This window comes from Rhinichthys klamathensis, unplaced genomic scaffold (genome assembly GCF_029890125.1).
Source record: "Rhinichthys klamathensis goyatoka isolate OS25496 unplaced genomic scaffold, OSU_Roscu_1.1 h1tg000140l_1, whole genome shotgun sequence".
NCBI lineage: Eukaryota > Metazoa > Chordata > Actinopteri > Cypriniformes > Leuciscidae > Rhinichthys > Rhinichthys klamathensis.
Genome location: NW_026606675.1, coordinates 2,227,377 through 2,248,125, shown reverse-complemented (window position 1 = coordinate 2,248,125; position 20,749 = coordinate 2,227,377). Strand labels below are relative to the sequence as shown.

General features: G+C 37.5%; 1 protein-coding gene across 2 annotated transcripts in view; it reads left to right on the top strand.

The window, feature by feature from the left end:
• Positions 1 to 20,749, top strand: part of gabbr2 (gamma-aminobutyric acid (GABA) B receptor, 2) — a 255,725-nt gene that overhangs the window by 80,265 nt on the left and 154,711 nt on the right. For both annotated transcript variants that reach the window (XM_056257645.1, XM_056257646.1), the window contains exon 2: positions 2,328 to 2,465. In XM_056257645.1, coding sequence (XP_056113620.1) covers positions 2,328 to 2,465 — 138 coding nt within the window. The remainder of the gene's footprint in view (positions 1 to 2,327; positions 2,466 to 20,749) is intronic.

The following is a 20,749-nucleotide window of genomic DNA, read 5'->3' as shown; positions in this document are numbered from 1 at the left end:
CAGATCAGGACCAGAAGATAACCACTGTGCTGGAACGAATCCGAGGAACAGGTACAGACGGTAGTCAGGCCGCGAAAACTCAGAACAGGACGGTATCCACCGTTGATCAGGGACAGTCAAAAGGCAGAAGAACTCCAAACCGAATAAATCCAAAGCACAGGAACAAACACTAGATCGAGGAGAGACACAGGTGAACTCCGAGAACCTCAACAACCATCTGACAAAGACAGGACGATATGACACACAATATATAGGACATTCTCATTCAACACAGCTGGCGCTAAATCAGCTCATCAGCGAGGATAACGAGCAATGCTGACGAGCCGCGCCCATTCGTACTACACACACACACATAGCGAGGGCGAGTCACTGAATCCATGAACCGTGACACTAGCCAATAAAAATGCAACATGAAATGACGTATTGATCAACGCGACATGGCGCTAACATTTTAAACTACAGTACTTACCTCAAGCTTCATTTGCAAAATTGGCATGCCAAGTTTGCCTCTTTTCCCTTGCCATGACCTTGTCCATATTCTCCTCTTTTGCTTCCTCCCCTTTTTTCAGCGCACATAAAAACCACAATTGCCAAAGTTCGATTCATCTTGCTCTATTGGTTTACCACTAGCGCATGCTGATGACGTTTTATTCTTCTACATAAGAATAAGACATCGTAGCCTACGATTCAATAGGTGTCATCATCGTACAGTCTACATGTCATGGCCAATTTTATTAGATCCGTGTCATACAGTGTGATTTATAATGATCTTATGCGGTTGCTGAACTCGCACAGTCTGTAGCAGGCATTAGTGTTTTCATGGCTACTGATGTCCAGAATGAAGTGAATATGGAGGAAATATGCAAATGAGATATTTTAAAAGCCTGCTGTTTTATTCAGCATTATGAACAGCATCACTTCAATCGACTCACCCTGCAGTGCCTCATCTCATATTCCTGCTCTTCATACGCCACAGTCTATTTTCAACACTTCTATTTCTGACGCTGAAGCTCACTGGCTAGTGAATACTACCAAGTGCGATGGGGTGTCAGAAATAGAGATGTACGTCTGTTGTATCATCGTTGGTTTTGGGCCAGAAATATCCACCACATAAATGCTCTAATAAAGGCATACTGGAAACAGAAGCATCATGCTTGTTCAACCTGATGGGTCAGATTTTTTAACAGTAGATTCTGAATACAACGTTGGGATGTGTTTTAAGCTGGACAATTATTTTAGGTAAAAAAAAAGGTGTTTGTCTGAAGTCTCTGAATTTGGCCAGTCCAATCGAGATGCTTTTTCAACACATTTGTTTTCAACTAAAAATCCAGTCATCATTTACACATTTTATGTTGCTCCAAACTTGTATAATTTTTCCTGTGGAGCACGATTAGTAGTATTTATCAAAATATCAAAGCTTACTCATTTACACACTACAAAAATACATTAGCCCCTGGTTTTACAGACAAGGTTTATAGTCCCAGACTAAAATGCATGTTTGAGCTGTTTTAACTGAAGGCAACTTGCACTGACATATCCTAAAATATGTCAATGCCATTGTTTTGTCTCAAGATTTACACCAGTAATGTTTTTTTTTTCTAAGTACTTAAATGTCCTAATTGAACTAAGGCCTAATTCTGGCTTAATCTATGCCCTGTCTGTGAAATCTTAAAACCGAAATATGTTCTTAAATTGGTTAAACAAGACAAGAAGGCGCTTTAGCAAGCAAGGTCAAAAGACAAGAGGAAATCCTTGACCGGGTCACTGTGTGTAGTGTTGAGACATTTCCGGTTACGACCAGGATTGAGTCAGGTCAAGATGACTGCTGTTAATTGACCTTCGGAAGTATTTACTAGGGACTGAAATATCATTACCAACATCAGAAAATCAAATATAAAACAGTTAGGAGCTCACATCACAATCAATAGCCCTGCTACATCTTTTCTTTCCTTCAGCTCGTCTACAGAGCCAAGAGCGTTGCCATAGTGATATGAAATAGGCGCATAGTGCCGCAGCAGTAGGGCTCTCCTGTACATCAGACCATGTTTTCACATTCAGAAATTCGAGGTCCATGTTTTCTTTCCTCCATTTACATTCTTCCATTACACCATGTTATGAAAGAAACATGCATTGGATTTTTGATTATGGAATATGGTTGTACATGAGGAATATATATCAGGAAAAAGCTCTCAAGATTGAAACCTGCTTTTTAAATGAATGAATTGAGAGCAGTTACACCTGCTGATGTCACTACGATTGACATTAGTATTCTATGTACAGTATATTTATAAACTTTTCTGACTTCATTTTCCTTTTTCTTTCTTCAGTGCGACAATGCAAAGGGATTGCGGGCCTTCTTTGATGCAATCTGCTACGGTCCGAAACATTTGATGATCTTTGGAGGCGTGTGTCCATCAGTGACTTCAATCATTGCTGAATCGTTGGAGGGGTGGAACCTCGTGCAGGTGTGTGCAACAGCCAAGATCTGCTTCATAAAATCAGCGATGTGATTATTCATTTGCATATCATTAACAATTCTCTTTTTCCCTCAAAATGCCATGTTTCGTGTGCTACTCTGAGAGAGTTTACATACTTGAAGAATGCGTGCCATATATTTGCACTAATGATTTCCTCTGTGACTTAAATAAATGCTACTATCTTAAATCAAAAGGTTGGCAAAGCCAGGCCAGAAACGTAATCCCAGTGCTGATAAAAACTAGAAAAAATGAGTAAACTTCCTAGAGACCTCTGTCTTGAGCAGGCCCGCGGGGGTGTTTAGTGTGTTAATACTGTGATTTTAATAGGAAGTCAGCGTTCGGTTACTCTAAGCCTATCCCCCCCTCTTGTTTGCAATATCCAGTGATATCTCTAATCTGTGTATTAGCACATCACCGACAAAAGTAGTACACTCAGGTAGCCGTCGGCACACATGGCTCGAGGAAGTAATGTAGTTAAAATCTCTCTGATGTGAGGCTTGGAGGACTATAAAAGAATTCCAATGAGGAATCTCCTCCGGGCTCCTACACTTTCACTTTTGTGTTGGCATATGTGTGGTCAGCCTCTAAGCCAGCTGACATTTCACCAAGAGAACCTGGCAATTTTCCACAACTGTTCCACAAAAGTGGCCGGTTTCCATGAGAGGAACAGAAATTTGCGATAACGGACATAGTTCCAAGTAGAAAAAAGGGCACAAAAACCTAAAAGAGCGGAGATTGGATTTAATACATGATTTTAAAGCAACAATGTTATTATTCTTGTGTTGTAATATATGTATCATGACCATTTTTCACCCTCTCTTAGAATTAAACGGGCAGGTTTTTTTGTGGCTTTTGCTGGGCCATGTTAACCAGCACCTTAGTGTTACCTCACCGTGACCGGGCATGACAGATCTCTGGGTCACCGTGATTTTGCCAAGTAAGACATGTTCCTGGATCAACATTCCTGTCCGGAAATTTAGTCCTAAACCTATCCCTACCCCTAAACCTAACCCAACCCATAACTTATCCCTAAAATCAGAGGTAAAATGATATGTGAATAACATTGATGTAAAAGCACTAAACCCTGGTTGTAAGCCTAAACTTGACATAAACTGTAAACTTGTCTCTCTAAAATCTGATTGGTTGATTGGAATGTTGTTCAAGGATGAACAAAGATGTTGAGCCAGGAACATGTTTCATTTGGTGAGATCACGTTCACCAGATCTCTGAATACTGACCAGGTGCGGTTGGCGCTTAAATGTGGACGGATTTGATGCCAGAAAATTTCAGAAGTTCTGAATGAGTTTTTTTGTGCAGCTTAGATTAATCTCAGGAGGTGACGTTTGGAGTTGTTTTTCCTAGGGTTCGAACTCTTTTATCTCAAAAGATTAAGGAAAGATTGATTACTTATATGACTACTTTAATGTTCATGTGGATCAATTAGTGTAATAAAACAAATTGTGCAAAAATTGTACATTAAGGGGCTCTGATTTTGTCACTATAGGGAAGTACCCATAAAGGGACAACTTTTTATCTTATGTACCCCTGTAAAGTTCACTACCTTAAAGGGTACAACTCTGATGCACTAATATGCATCTTTTAGGGGCTAGATAAGGTTGTTCCAATTAAAAGGTATGATTTTTGCACAGTGAATGGAAATATCATAAAATGGAAAATAAACATTGCCATTTCTCTAATTAATGTATTTTTGATCTTAGACTGGTCTTGCCTTCCTGAGGATAATCTTACAGAAGTCCTAATTTGTGGACTAATCTCCCATTAACCCCAGTTGAATAGATCTCTAATTAGCCAGGGTGATGGGATGCGAACACATCCACAATGGAATTAGCGGTGACACGCCTCAGAAAGACTTTTATATGACAAAATAAAACAAACAGAGGGGGCCTAATGTATTGGGTAATGAACTTCCAAAGGGCAAAGATGAAACCGGGACGGCAGGTCCAGGGGTCTGGGGTCACGTCATCTATTCAATGCCGGAATCTCTTCAGTGGTGAAGAAAAGCAGTTTTATGGCAGCAGTGACGAGGCAATAAGCACTAGGTGCATCTCATTACGCTCTTAGCAGCGCTTCCATTTCCGCGCCCCTCCTCTTGGCGCACTGTGGTATTATGAGGCGGGATGGAGAACAGCAGAGGGGGGCCAGAACGCCGATGGCTGGAGATTTCTCTGTCACACCTGCTGATTTGTTTCATAAGAGTGAAAGAGACTAAATGAACATTGAGGAGACCTATTCTCCAGTTTATCAAAACCACATCTTTCATCTTCAACGCTAAGATTCTGTACCTTTATTTTTCATTTAAGCAATGTGTTCAATGAGAATGGGAAATGGTGGCTGGTTGATGGATTGTGTAGTTATATTTAATGAAAGCATGAGAGCCAAAAACTAGAGTGGCAGCTAACACGGTTGTGTTTTCACCAGTGAAATTTTACGCACGTGTTTGAACCTCCAGAGATGTGGCAACATGCAAACAGCCCTAGAGTAAACTTTTGACCTCAAGAGCCATTGAAATCTGTTTCCACAGGCATTCCTCTCCTGCGTACTGTGTAATTAAATAGTGCTGAGCTTTCTTTGTGCTTCTCGAATCATCACTTGGTATTCAGTGGTTCTGAATGGCTCCTCTGTTATGAAGTGGGTTACATCAGTGCTTGCAATGTGCAGAGATATTAACATGACTCGAGTGCTTTGAATCAAATTGAATGTCACCCAGACTGTGAGAGAATGATTATTTTGAGCTGAGACATTCCTTTCTCCCTAAGCGCTCGGGTGATATCGTGCCCTCGTGCGATATGCATCTTTCATATAGCAGGGAAAACGATAAACACGAGAGAATGCCATTTTCTACTAATGACTAATAGGGAGGCCTTTTTGCAGGCTGGACTCACAGGTGCTGTTTGTGAAGTTATTATACTGTTAAAGTAGTCCCCATTCTAGCTCTGATGAAGGTAACAATGCTCACAACATCATAATAAAAGTGATTAGATGAGATTAAGCATATTGCATGCATGGATATGTAATGCCGAGATGCAATTAGACATTTAGTTGCATAAGTAACTGCAAACCTCCCTTGATAGAGAAATGAGCATACCTGCAGGAAAGAACAATCACAAATTAGATCTGGTTAATTTCTTAGATGCTTCATCTCAAATGAAGAGCCGAAAGGAGGCTTCTGCTGAAATTTCAAAAGAGATAGCAACACTAACAGGGATTCCATGCTCATATTTTTAACATTTCTATGCACACAAATGCACATAAAAGTAGTGTGCTTAATTGTATTTAATACAGTATATGCACTTGTAGTGTACTTCAAATCTTAAAAGTATGTTTAAAAAAATACTGTACTTGGAGATAATATATGAATAAAAAAGGCCATTTAAGTGTACTTAAGGAGAGTACACTTTCATTAGTATGTTTCTTAAAATATTAACTTAAAATGTAATGTTAAATAAGACTAAAGTAAATATAATTAAGTACTTCACATGTGCTGTAGTTAGTATGTTAGTTAACACATCAAAATAAGTACCTTTAATTCATAAATGACAATGACGATGAATAACAAGTATTAGTAAAACATATTCATTTAAAATGTACTTTAGAGTAAAACTTTTAGTTTGACATTATTACAACTTTCACTTTAAAAGTATACTTAAGTGTGTTAAATGTACTAAATTGCAACTTAACCATTACAAGTGTGTAATTACAAATATATTTAAATTAGGGCTGTCAGATAACCCTTGTGTTATGTTGCGGGTCAATTTGACCCGTTTCGATTTTCAAGTTGTTGGAAATACTGGTTAACTTTTGTTTTTTTTCTTGATATTTCGTGACTTTTTCTCATTTATCATGATGAACATGCATGCAAAGTTTCAACATGCTGATGTGTTTTGACATATACAAACAAAATCACTGTTACGTTTGTGATGTTCGCGGGTCAATTTGACCCTCATAGACAGCCATTCAAAAGCAACTGTACAGACACAAAATAAAAACATTTATTTTCTGTATGTCAGGGCACTTCAACTCCAGTTCTAACGTGCAAGTGCATCTAAAAGTGCTCTAACCCTAACCAAACACACTTGAAAAAGCTAAAATTACAGTGTTCAGAATTATTTGCAAATTACAGATGAAAATCTTTGTCCGACACAGATAGTAAAATAAGCTCTCATTTCAATATTCAAAATATCTAAAATACCTAGCTTTTAACCAAAACTTTTATGTAGGATTTTCAAAGGCAGCTTCACAGAGCCAAAAAATAAATAAAAAACATTTATTTGATGTATGTTTTTGTTATGTTTGGTTTCTCACTTCCCAGTGAGTGAATAATGAAACTAGGAAAATAGGTCTTAGGAAACTAGGGAACGTTAACTTAGGAAAATGAAAAAAATTCATTATACAGCAAATTTTTTTTGTTCAGTTACGATGTTCAAAGCATAAAATGTAAAAAAAAAAAGTAATTTTTTTTTTTTTTTATATGCAAAAAAAAATCAGTATACTGTTTATTTTCCAATTTTGTCAAAACAAAACTGTTTTAAAAAATGTTTTTAAAAACATTTTCATAAATCATATTTTCAGATATAATGTTTTTGTAATGTTTGACAAATGTTGATATTAAATGTTTACAGTTTGTATCTAAATCTTTGTTGTTTTTCATAGTGTGATTTTTGAGGAATTGTATTGAATCCAATTAGGGTCAATTTGACCCGGTCCATAAGGGGTGTACACAGAAATCGAACAGAACACAAGGGTTAAACGCGCTATTAACGGCGTTAACGCAAACCCATTTTAACGGCGTCAATTTTTTATTGCGCGATTAATGGTCTTTTTGGCCTAACAAACTTTGTAGTTTTTTTCACATGCTTTTGCAACAGGACGGGCACGCGAGGACGTTTTGTTGCTTCGTCGACCAAAGCGCAAGCGGATCTAGCTAGACCCGGAAACAAAATAACAGGCACGCCGCACACAGTCTTGTTTAGGCTTGCGAGCCGGCCAAATAATAGGTTAACGTTACGGTTTGAGTGGATGACGAGCGCGAGACGCCGAAATAGATGCCAATAAGATTCTGGATGGAAAGTTTACTTTTAAAAAGTTGCCAAATGGTTACATTGATAAGACTAAAGTGATCTGTGTGTTTTGTCGTTGTAAACTGAGCTATCATCATCGCACCACGTCCAGTTTAAAATACCACTTGATGGCCAAGCACACACACAGCTGATGCGAATTCTCCGCCCCCCTCGTCAATATCAGTACCTCGTCAGTATTTCTTTCACCCTTTTATTGATGGACAGTGTTACATTGTGTGAGAGATTATTTGCTCCAAGTGAGAATGTTAGTGTGAAATTGAACACTGTATATGCCAATGTTGTTTTCAATAAAAAAACATTTGCACAAAGCAAGCCGATCCACTTTTCCATGTTGATAAGAGCATTAAAATGAGAAAAAATAATGGGACAAAAATAAATCAAGAGACATTTAGAATAGATAAAAATGTGCGATTAATTGCGATTAATCGCGAGTTAACTACAACATTAATGCGATTAAATATTTTAATCGTTTGACAGCACTAATTTAAATACATGACATACAAGTTTCAATGGAAATTACATTAAAGTATGTTTTAGTGAACTATAAATGATTGGCAGTACACTTTAACTATATATCAAAGACAATAGAAGTAATTATGACATTTCATATAAAGATGTACTTAAAGCTGCAGTCCGTAGCTTTTTTTGGGTTAAAAATTATCCAAAATAGTTTTTTGAGCAAGTACATAACCAGCCAGTGTTCAAAACTATCTGCTTGCCACAGCTCGATTCAAAACGGTAAGCTTGTAATAATGTTTTTAATTCCAGTGGTACTGGTGGATTTCCGTGGGAGATTCGAGTCATTGTGGGAGATTCTTTGCGTCATTACGTCACGTCTGTACACATAAAGGAGTCTTGGCCAGTATGTTATATTGCGAGTGAGGATGTTGGAGGTGGAGATTTATAGCCTTTTCTCACAGCACTTGATATAATTAAACTTATTAATTTGATGGCGGATCCAGAAAGGTTCAAACGACAATCACCAGTGACAACTGGAGATTCACCCATAAAATGCAAAAGACTTTGGACTGAGAGTTTGGAAAAAGAGACTGCAACCGGGCCCGTGGGAAAACAAGGATAAACATCTGAAGGGCTTTAAATGTAGTCACGCAATGCTGACGTTGTTAACATGAACAATTTGAGAACCAAGTATAATTTGCACGGTTTGACGTGATATGATAAACGTGTTAGATTAAATCAGCGCGATTTACTGCAATGCTTTTTTTTTCAGTTAGTTGGTCAGAAGAACAAAAGTGGATGTTACTTACTTGTTCAGATGACATTTTAGGGTGAAAATGATTATGTTGGTCATACTTCCAAAAAGTTGAATCTGTGATTGCAAATACCAGTATCCACACCGGCGCGGTGACTGACAGCCGCACAATCTCCTCAAACATTGGATTCATCCGTGCTGTGCCGAGTCGAGGCACAACTCACGTAAAGTTCATAATTCCGTGAATGACTGCAATGCAGATTTCGAACAGAGATGGCGACAAAGAGGAAAAACTGCGGACTGCAGCTTTAAGTCCTACTTAAGTGGGTCAAAAAAGAGAACTCTTAAGTTCAACTTATTGCATTTCTAAATTTCAAATACAATAAGTTTTTAATTGTAAATCTACATGCTATTACAGTAGGTGTCCAGAAACATTACACTCCGTTCACACTTTTTAATATCCTTTTAAAGTACATTATTTTCATAATAAGTACTTTTTTTTAAAGTATGCTAACAAGTACTCCTTTTTCACAAGGGAAAAGTTTTTGAATAGATTTCCATAATGAAACATTTCTCATTAAACTTCATATATTTGTACTCTTACTGTGTGTAAACAATTTCCTTTTTGTGTCATTTTTATTTCTCCTAAGTGATCTGAGACATTTGAGTTGATACTCAATTGACGTATAACTGAGAACTCAGGGCAACCTATGTGCAAAAAAATCTCTAATAAAGTCAAAAATCTCTAATAAAGTCTCGATTCGAGAAAAATAAAATACTTAGGCCATCAATGATTATAGTAAAACCACAAAACTGTTTCTTGCATTATGCTTTTCAACAGTGTCTAAACTACTTGAGGTAGGCCTACTTCTCATTTTTCATTGTTTGTATTGGGGCAGCCATTTTGTTGATGGAGTATGTTTCTCTGGATATTTTGGTAAAGACAACATGGAGGTGCTGCTGTCAAAAGTGTCATTAATTGGAGTTGTGGCTAAGTGGTGGCTCTCACATGTTTAATTGTGACGCTAATATGCAAGTTTGAAGCTATCTGATCCTATTCCTGCCTGTTCTCCTCATAAATTCTTGTTCTCTCCACTCCCCTATAAAACACTAAAGCAAAAAGTGAAGTAAAATAATGAAGTTAATGTCTGTCAGTAGCACTTGCTTTATTTGCTAGGCTGATAAATTCGTCATGCTTGCGTTGATGAAAATCTGTGCCATCACAGCCCCAAAATTAGGCCAAGAGAAGTAAAAATAGACAGTGTTTCTATGATTTAGAGATGCTTACATGGGCGTTTCCTCATGCGCTTGCATTATTCTTGGTATTGTTGAGATCCAAGCAGTTTGTCTTTGAGCCTGTCAGCCTCTCATCTGCTCCCAGCCGAGCATGTGCCAGAACCAGACTGCTGTCGACGTGCTTCAGCAGACGCCATCTTCCTCTTTGACGTCAACTACAGGAGTGAGAAGAACAGCCAACTCCCAAAGCTGTTTACATATGGCCGCTTCCCAGACTGACAGAGAGAGGTTGGCACACAAAGTTAATGTAAGGCCTACAACTAAGGATGGATGGATGCTGTATTGAGAGGATTGATCCTCACATTGGAAAATCGGTCTTTTAAAGCAGTGGGGTTTAATTTATGTAGCATGAAATTGAATGTGTATCATAAACTTTGAAGTGAAAAAGAGATGAAATGTGTTAGCAGTAGCTGCAGAGGACAGGAGTTGTTTCTCTTTCCGCTCATCTGAACACAAGCAGAAATGCTCAAAGGCACAAGTAGTCACGAACACCACTCGACAGAGCATATTATGAAATATGCAAAAAATAAATATTATTTATATTATTCATATTTTATTTTTATTTGTTTTTATTACGTTATATATATATATATATATATATATATATATATATATATATATATATATATATATATATATATATATTTATAATATACTCTTATATTATATTTATGATAATTATTTATTTGTTATAAATAATTTAAGTTAAAGGTTCTTAAATGGTAATTTTTCTGTAATTATTTTACAAAGTTTCAAAAAGTTTGGGGTCAGTGAGATTTTTTTAAAAGAAATTAATACTTTTATTCAGCAAGGATGAATAAAATTGATCTAAATGACAGTAAATACATTTATAATGAAGATTTCTAATATATGCTGTTCTTTTGAACTTTGGAAAAAAAATGGTTTTCAAATCTAGTTAAATGGCCATAATTACCTCTTTTATGTTCAGAAACAACAACAACAACACAAAAAAATGTATTTAATTGAAGCATTGCTAGAGGAGATATTGGCCTTGATAGAACTTGGTATTGGATCAAAAAGGAAATGAGAGCTATTGCCCATCCTTACCTAAAACCTTTTTTGTTTGTTTGTTTTCATTTTTAGAGTCTGGGAATATACACAAATGACAGCTTTTTTGAGTATTTAAACTGGCAGGCCAGACAGGCAATGTGTCATTGAGCATTTAGATTCTCTCTCTGAAGAATATTTAAAAAAATGTCACCTGCCTTTTCGCATTTGCTGGGAGCAGGAAACAAAAGAAGCCGGCAGTTTTGTTGAATAACCTGAATATTTCAGCTGCTCCAACCTTAATTAATTTAACTTGAAACAATGCAGGCAATAATCATTAGTCCATGTCAAACATGATGCCGGCTCAGTGTTGAATCAGTGAGATTCCTGCTCTCAGCACTGAGGAATTCAAATTGTGCACAACCACATATACACACCTCTCACATTTCGCTGTGGGTGTTGCCGTGATCGGTTTGTGGGTACCATCTGCCCTCAGATTTATGTAACAACTGATCCACAAGCAACTCTCACACATCCTGATTGTGACTCATGTCCCATGATGCCCCAGAATGGTACAGTATTAGTGAGAGGTTCACACTCTCCCTGCCCGCTCTGTTCATAGAGGCCTAATCGAAACGTGTGAGAGGAGGAAACGGAAACTAGAAAAGGAAAATACTGGCAGAAAAAAAAATCTCTAAGAAAATGAGTCTGCCGTTCAGAAATTTCATCTATGGTTCCATACGTGATCATTTTGTTGCTATTTAAAGGGGTCATGATTTGAGAAATAAAATTTTCCTTGATCTTTTGACATATACAGTAAGAGGTTATTGTACTATAAAAATATCCTGTAAAGGTGATGATACACAGGGCAACTTTTTGAGCAATGTTGCTGGGCAATGTTGCTGGGCAATGTTGCTGTCAACGGGCAACCAGATGAGACACAGGGCCCACGACTGACCTGAATTATCTAGATAGAAATTTATTGCCCATTTTCAATGGGAAAGAACCCAAGCAACAATAGCTCGGCAAGATTGCCCAGCAACATTGCTCAAAAAGTTGCCCTGTGTATCATCACCTTAAGTTTAAGAACTCAAAACGTACTCATTGGTCCAAAAACAACTTCAATTGAAACCAAGCTCAGAAAACGACTCGTTTTGGATTTTGTCACATTATTATGTCATAGTGTGATGAAAGATTGCCTCTGTAGACGATCAACGCATACTACTTGTGGAAAAACACAGACTTTGCATTGCATTTTTCATCTATGTAACAACATATTTTTCATCATCGGAAGTTTTCAAAACAATTCCACACGTGTAATGCCAGGGACGTTGAAAACTATTTTAATATGCAGAACTGGTACTCAGTCATAGCAGTGGGCGTTTACTTTCAAGTCTTAATCTTACTTCTACATAGAAGTTTTTTTTTTTCGCCCTGTGGACTTTAAAAAAGGAAGTTTAATTTAATTAATTTGTCTACTAACAATATCCAACAGTGCACATACAGTGGAGATTTCTGTCATTTTGTCACTTTTTCTAAAAATCATTTTCATTACAATAGCATTCCCATTGCTGACATTATGTAATTAGAAATTACATTCAGTTATCATTTTCTTGATTTTTTTTTATCTTAAAAAGTGTATAATGCCATAATTATTAAGAACTACTTTTTAATTATAATTTACAGTTTAAAATTGAAAGTGTTGGTCTGGATCAGGGGTAAAAACAATACAAATCTATAAAAATACGTGCATAGGAAAAGTGGCCAAATTAAATATTAATGGCTTGAGAAAACTGTCCAAGGTTGAAGAAACATAGATGTTGTGCATGCCACTCTTCATTATTTAATGAATGGAGAATTTGGCATACAATTTAAGATCTTTGCCAACCAGTCTTGGAAGTGGTTTGCTCCAAAAGTGGACTGGCTTTGTCGATCAATTAGCTGTTAGTAGTGAATATTTCATTATCCACAAGTTATATGTGCATTACAGATCATGTGGGCCAGAAAGGGTTTTTATAGCACCATAAACCTTTCAAAGCATAATGTGTTGGAGCCCGCTTCCCTGTTTTTGAGAAATAACGGCTTCTCTTATAATTTAGAGCAACTACCATCACAGATGTCGATTTTTCTGTTGAACTAAAACTAAAGGTCTGAAAAACGGCCTCTGCTGGGTATGATCGAAAAACATGTTTGACATCTCTGTGTTCACTGAGTGTGGACATGCTATAAAGACAACAGCTTTGTAATTCCTTAATCACAAGCACCCTTGATGCAACACTGAGCAATATCAAATGAGAGGCTGAATGTGATCAAATGTAGCGCTGAAGAATTATGAACAACCCTGCAAATCATATTGAACACAGTACAGCATTAGTTGTTCTGTTCTTAGTCGGCTGATAAGCTCAGAGCAAGAGATGATTCCTGTCCCCTCTCTCTTTCTCTCTCTCTCTCTCTCTCTCTCTCTCTCTCTCTCTCTCTCTCTCTCTCTCTCTCTCTCTCTCTCTCTCTCTCTCTCTCTCTCTCTCTCTCTCTCTCTCTCTCTCTCTCTCTCTCTCTCTCTCTCTCTCTCTCTCTCTCTTCCTTTCTTTTGCACCATCACTGTTTTATTCTTTTGGAAAAGTAAAGCTAGTTTTGCTGCAATTCCTCAGAGTGCCATAGTAAACTCCTAAATAAAACATGTGCTGGTGCTGTGTGCTGCTCAGCTAACGTCAAACCCTTTCTTGTTCACTATTCATTTTTCATGGGCTCCAAGTTGAAAAAAAAAATCACAGGTTGGGCTGTTTGCAAGGGTGTTCGGGGCCATTTGACGAGCATGACCTAAATGAAGGACTGAGTTTGTTAGTGTGGCAACCAAAACTACCTAAAACGGTAAATTTTACTAATCAATGCGTCAAGTTGAGCCAAGTCCACTTCATTGTTATTGTACAAGTGGATATGTTGTGCTTGAATCTTGTCAAGCATGGAAAAACATCAAGTTATGAATATTAAATGATAGTAAAACCTGCCAACTCTTGGCTTCTCAAACTCAAATGATGTCACTTCCTTTTTATTTACTTTTACAGTTGGTCGACAGGTTCAAGTTGGTCAAGTTGTGTGAGCTGTGCTTCATACATCACAACACTAATTTCACAGAAATGTGACCACACCATTAGTCTGATTTTACTGGGATGGAGCTTCTCTCAGGCTGTTCAACGATTCAGACCACAGGGATAGAAGAGATATGCTGGGGAAAGCCAATTAGTGTGCACTTTTACACTACGCACATCTCCCGCTCACAAATAGAACAAGATTTTCCTCAGAGCCACTGTACTGCTCCGACGAGCGCCTTTGCTTATTTTCTACGTTTTTAATGTTTTGTTATTTCTGCATGTTGAATGAATCGGCCTAATGGCTTAAAGACTGTTGTTAACATAACTTGCTGTTGTCTAACTAGTAATTTGTCGCTCACTAGTGAAAACAGGACTGAATACATGTTTTTGTGGGACAGGTCAATGGAAGGTACAGAATATATTTAGGGTAGTCATTGTTTGTCTCATACCTGAGTAGGAAGCATCGTAGACTAGTGTTTAGCGTACGTATTCCAGGCGCTTTGCACTGTGGTGCAATGGAGAATTTAGTTTGAATCAGGTTTGAATCTGGACGGTCCCAATAATAGTCCCAAAGATGCTACCCTGTATTTGTTTTTCTCTAAACATCTCGTTTCCAGTGTTGTAGTCGTGACGACTCAATCGAGTCAGGATCAGGAACAAAACCAGAAGAAGATCAAGTCCAAATTAAGACCGAGACCTAAAGAGGGGCAAATCCAAGTCAAGACCGAATCCACATGCTCTTGAGATTATAGCTCCTTTCACACAGCAATCCCGGTAAATTACTGTAAAATTGCCAGAATGACTTGGATATTGGTAAATACACAAATATGCTGTTGACACAAGCATTCAGTCTTTTTACCGGTAAGAGACCATTCACACATCAACTCTAAAATACCGGTACATTCTGTGATGTCAGTCATCGCTGATGAATGGAAAAGAAGGCTGTGAGACATGGCGCAACGGTCAAAGATGATAATCTTGCGCATATCTACATAGAAAAACTATTAAAAAGCTTACTGTAAACACTAGCGCTGAGGAATCACGTCATCTCCATCAGAACTTTATAATTGGCCCAAACCAGACTTCTTACGTCAGTTCTGACTTCGTACGTGATCAAACCAGAAATCTTCATTCCACGTTCACACATAGTACATTACTTGTAATTTACTGGTAATGTTACTACTTCCCTTACTGGTAAATTGCCGAAACCAATTTACCGGTATTTTTGAAAAGTTCCTGTTCACACATGATCTCTTACTGGTAATTTACCAGTAAAGACTGCATGTGTGAAAGGTGCTTATGAGTTTGATCTTGGACTCGAGAGCCAAGAAGACCATGAAAATATGGTCTTGGCAGTTTTGTTATTGTTAACTAAAACTAAAACCTTGTCTTGGCAACTAACTGACATAAAATAAGTTTAAATAAAACTGATAATGACAAATAAAGCTAAATAGAAATAAAAGTTGGAATGACTAAAGCACTAAAACTTAAACTAAAAATCAAATGAAAACTGAAAATATTCAAATAAAATTGAAATGAAAAATATTAATACATTTTATATAAGTACATAAATAATGCTAAAATAGCACTGGTTCCTGCACAATGACCAAGATGATGAAAATCAAGCCACAAGTCTGAGTCTAAGTCTATATTTTGGTCCTGTCATGGACTCGGTCTTGACTCTCTTCTGGTTTCGACCTTCACTCAGACTGGAATTCGAAAAGGCATTACATTATGTAATTAACATGGGCTGCTAATGCCTTCGTTTGAAGGTTTCACTGTGGCAATAGAACAAATAATCAGAAAAGACAGGAACGAGAAAGTGCTTGTGCCCTGTACATGCTGTATGTGAGCAGCACTGTATCCGCAGGCACTCCCAGCAGTGAGATCTCTCTGTGAGTTTGCACTCAGTCTGAGAGCAGTGTGTCCAGTTTACACTCATTAGCCACATTAGCAGCCTCCCCGCTGTGCCGCCCTGCGCTCTGTTCTCAATACGACAGCGTTTACCCTAAACTACAGACATTGCTATCACACAAATGAGTATATACATGACTGGTTATTGTGATGATGACATGGCCACCTGTAAAACAGCAGAAGGATGTATCACATTCGGTGTCAAATCGAAAGGCATTTCATATGAAAGGTTTTCAAGCCTTTTTCTCGAGGCCACTGATGATTGTCTGACTTTATTTAGATAATGTATTATTAAAATGTAAGTGCAGTAGACATGGATGAAAGATCCGGTCTCATGCATTTTCAGCCTTGTTCTAGTATTGGATTTTTTTTTTTTCTGGCTTTGAGATTTTTTTTTATTTAGGTCACATTTTCTGCACCACTTTGAAGAGCTGGGGTATGAATTATTTACTGGTGGAAAAAGGACTTTGAACAAGGAAATACCATGATGAAGGGATCCTGTGATTATTGCTTTTCCAAAATAAATGTGCTTAATTACACAAAATGGAATGTGTTTACATGTCATGTGATCTGTTATCCCTTTCTGGGCACAGTGCTTGTAGGAACGTCAATTACAGTCTTTCATGTGTGTTATTTATATGATCACTTATTGCATGTATTTGTTTCTGAGGACATTTATTTGAAGAATACTTCTTTATTGCATAATGCACATTTCTTAATATTAAGCCTTAAAATGTGTTTTATATCACTATTAATAAGGATAGTATGATCTCTGTATAATATCAGTCTTTAAATGCAAGATATTTAAAGTGTACCTGAAGTATACTTGCAATAGTTCAACTTCAGCACAATCAAATATACTTAAGTATATCCTTAGTTGAACTTCAGCACTATTTTTGGATAACTAAAGAAGTTGTTCCAATTTAGCAGACTTTAAACCAATTTAGTATACCATAAGTACAATTGCTGGGTATTTACATTAAGTACATAAATATGTAAATGCATTTGTAGTATACTTGGCATAAAATAAATGCATTTCAAATACTTCTTTGTGTATTTAATTTTCACTAGGGCATATCATGGTAAGTGTTTTTTGAAAATGTAAAAATGCAGAAAGTTTTCTGTGATGGGTAGGTTTAAGGGTAGGATTAGGGTTAGGAGATAGAATATACAGTTTTTACAGTACAAAAATCATTAGGCCTACAGTTGTAAACGAAATTATTCAACCCCCATTGCAAATCAGGTTTATTGGCAAAAGGTTTGTTGCAGCACGCACGCAAACCTAACAATATTACTGAACTGGAGGCCTTTGCTCATAAGGAATGGGATAAGTTTCCACAGAAACACAGCCAGAAGCTGGTGTCTGGTTCTACATCTCGTTTGCAGCAGGTCATAGCAGCAAAAGGGTGTTCTACTAAGTACTAAAGATGAGTGCCATGAAGGGGTTGAATCATTTTGAGACGTCAGAAGTCATTAAAAGTTGCATTTTCAGTAGAATTTGGGGAAACCATTTGAACATTTGTTGTGTTTAGCTATTTCGATTACTTTTGTTTGATTTGTTAATTGCAAACAGCAGAAAATCTGTAAACTTTTCCAATAAACCTGATTTGCAATGGGGGTTGAATAATTTCAGTTACTGTACGTCTATGGAATGTCCCCATAAAACCCAACATGTGTGTGTATCTTATAACTATCTTTGCTAGAGATTGCATTGTGTCAATGAATGTCCTTACAAAGATAGTACAAGAATGTGTGTATATATACACACACACACGCACACACATAAATATATATATATACTCAAAAAACAAATCTATATATTCTTTCTCTGTCTGAGTCACGCAGCGAATATATTCAAATGACTAAGCTGGTGATGTAACACTGTAGACAGCACAAGGAGGAACATGTACAAGTCACAGCTTACTGTCACCATCCTGTGAATCAAAGAGAGAGAGAGACAAATAGAGATAGAAAAAAAAGTGTTTTGTTTTAAAGCAACTACATTAAGACTCCAGTGCACCAGCAAGATACAATTAATTTAACACTGTTGTGCAAATTAGGGGCTCTGTAAGCATTCTCTGAGCATACGTTCAGTGCTTTATTAGTGCCTCTTCTTAAAAAAGAAACAGAGAAATGTTTTCATTGCAAATCAATCACTTAAGCTCTGTTCCAAAACCTAGTGAGCTGCGTACTGCCTTGCATAGACAGCTGCCTTCTAAGGCAGTATCTCAACAACCTCATATGTGAATGATTTGGAACACACTTTATTAGCTTTGCGTGGAAGACATTATTCACAGTTAATTTCAGTAGAATTTGATGTTAGCATGTTGCTAAGCTAACAGCACAGTACATGCATATGAAACACAAATATTCGGCAAAATACTTCACATTTTTATTGCACTGCATACTTTTAATACTTTTCGATCTAATTGGATATCATTGATTTATTTTTTGAGTGAGCACATCACAATGCATTCTGGGACTCCAATTAAACTGTGTTACTCCAGTTACTACAATGTGATGCAGCCTTAGAATGACTAAAATAAGGTATTTGCATAATTACGATTAACTTTTGGAGTGACTTTAATGCCTTTAAGTCACCATGAAATCAAAATTGACTTCTTTTTTTATATGGAATATCGCAGGATTTATTATAAAGGATTTATCTGTGCACATCACTATTTTTTATTCAGATTTGTATTTTTTACTCAATCACTATTTTATTATCTTTATTCAAAATAACATCCCCTCCCTCTTGCATCTACATCTCTTCTCTTCTCTGACGTGTTTACTGGCGCAAGGTCGGGACAACCTGTCAATCACATGACATCTGCCTATAGGAAACCACAACCATCCAATCAATTTTCGATGGACAAAATCAAGTCCCCGCCCTACATTTGTTCTTGTTCGGGAAGTCATTTTACTCTGATAATATATACATCACAATAGGGAAGAAAAGACTATTGCATCTTCCATATTGATACCGACTTGTCTGTTCAAAATGTCTGTAGAAAGGTTGCACTAGAGTAATTTTTATTTTGTCATCATGCACTGGAAATCACCTTTTTTTCGTACATGTGCGCTGCTCTAGATAGCAAAGATGCATTTGCAACAGTTATACATTGCGTTGTCTTGCAGCAAACAGATCCATTTTCACACACTGTGGTCACTGGGCTACTGTGTCAGTAGATCTTTAAGCCTGAGCCTGTTACAGTGCTGAACGTGTTTGTGAAAAGGGCCCCAGATGGGTTTGGGCATATGACAATGTGTTGACTCATGTCTGCTGGGGAAACAGCGACCTGTGGTCATTGGAATGCATTGGCCTCATTCACGCTGCGGGTACTGGTGTCATCATTCACCTCTGAATGCCAGCACCACACAGTGCCAGGGCCACCATCTGATGCAAGATTGGACTTTGAAGGTCAAAAGCTTCCCCCAAATTTGTTCCCAAATTTTGTTTCACACACAGTGAGTTTAAGGATGTTTCTAAAACTGATCTTTTTAAGCAAAAAAAAATCTTGCAATATAACACTTTTAAGACTTTGAAGGTGTTGAAAGGGCAACAGTGTAATGTTATCTCATTAGTGTTCAGATGTACAGAACATTTAGCTAAATATAGATACTGTGAAATACAAAATCAACATATGCACAGCTTCTATGTGGTATATTCATCTGTTCAAGTTCACAGAATACTGAATTCATGGATTTCATAGGTGGATTTTATTGTATTTATAAAAATATTGTATTATTAAATATTTATTTAATGCACTAAATGCCTAATGAAGTTAATTTATAAAATTTTGACAAATCAGTATCTGCATTGTCTCACTTTTAGGTCTTATTACTGGAGTTTATATACACTCACCGGCCACTTTATTAGGTACCCCATGCTAGTAACGGGTTGGACCCCCTTTTGCCTTCAGAACTGCCTCAATTCTTCGTGGCATAGATTCAACAAGGTGCTGGAAGCATTCCTCAGGGAGTTTGGTCCATATTGACATGATGGCATCACACAGTTGCCGCAGATTTGTCGGCTGCACATCCATGATGCGAATCTCCCGTTCCACCACATCCCAAAGATGCTCTATTGGGTTGAGATCTGGTGACTGTGGAGGCCATTTTAGTACAGTGAACTCATTGTCATGTTCAAGAAACCAATTTGAAATGATTAGAGCTTTGTGACATGGTGGAAGTAGCCATCAGAGGATGGGTACATGGTGGCCATAAAGGGATGGACATGGTCAGAAACAATGCTCAGGTAGGCCGTGGCATTTAAACGATGCCCAATTGGCACTAAGGGGCCTAAAGTGTGCCAGGAAAACATCCCCCACACCATTACACCACCACCACCAGCCTGCACAGTGGTAACAAGGCATGATGGTTCCATGTTCTCATTCTGTTTACGCCAAATTCTGACTCTAACATCTGAATGTCTCAACAGAAATCGAGACTCATCAGACCAGGCAACATTTTTCCAGTCTTCAACTGTTCAATTTTGGTGAGCTCTTGCAAATTGTAGCCTCTTTTTCCTATTTGTAGTGGAGATGAGTGGTACCCGGTGGAGTCTTCTGCTGTTGTAGCCCATCCGCCTCAAGGTTGTGCGTGTTGTGGCTTCACAAATGCTTTGCTGCATACCTCGGTTGTAACGAGTGG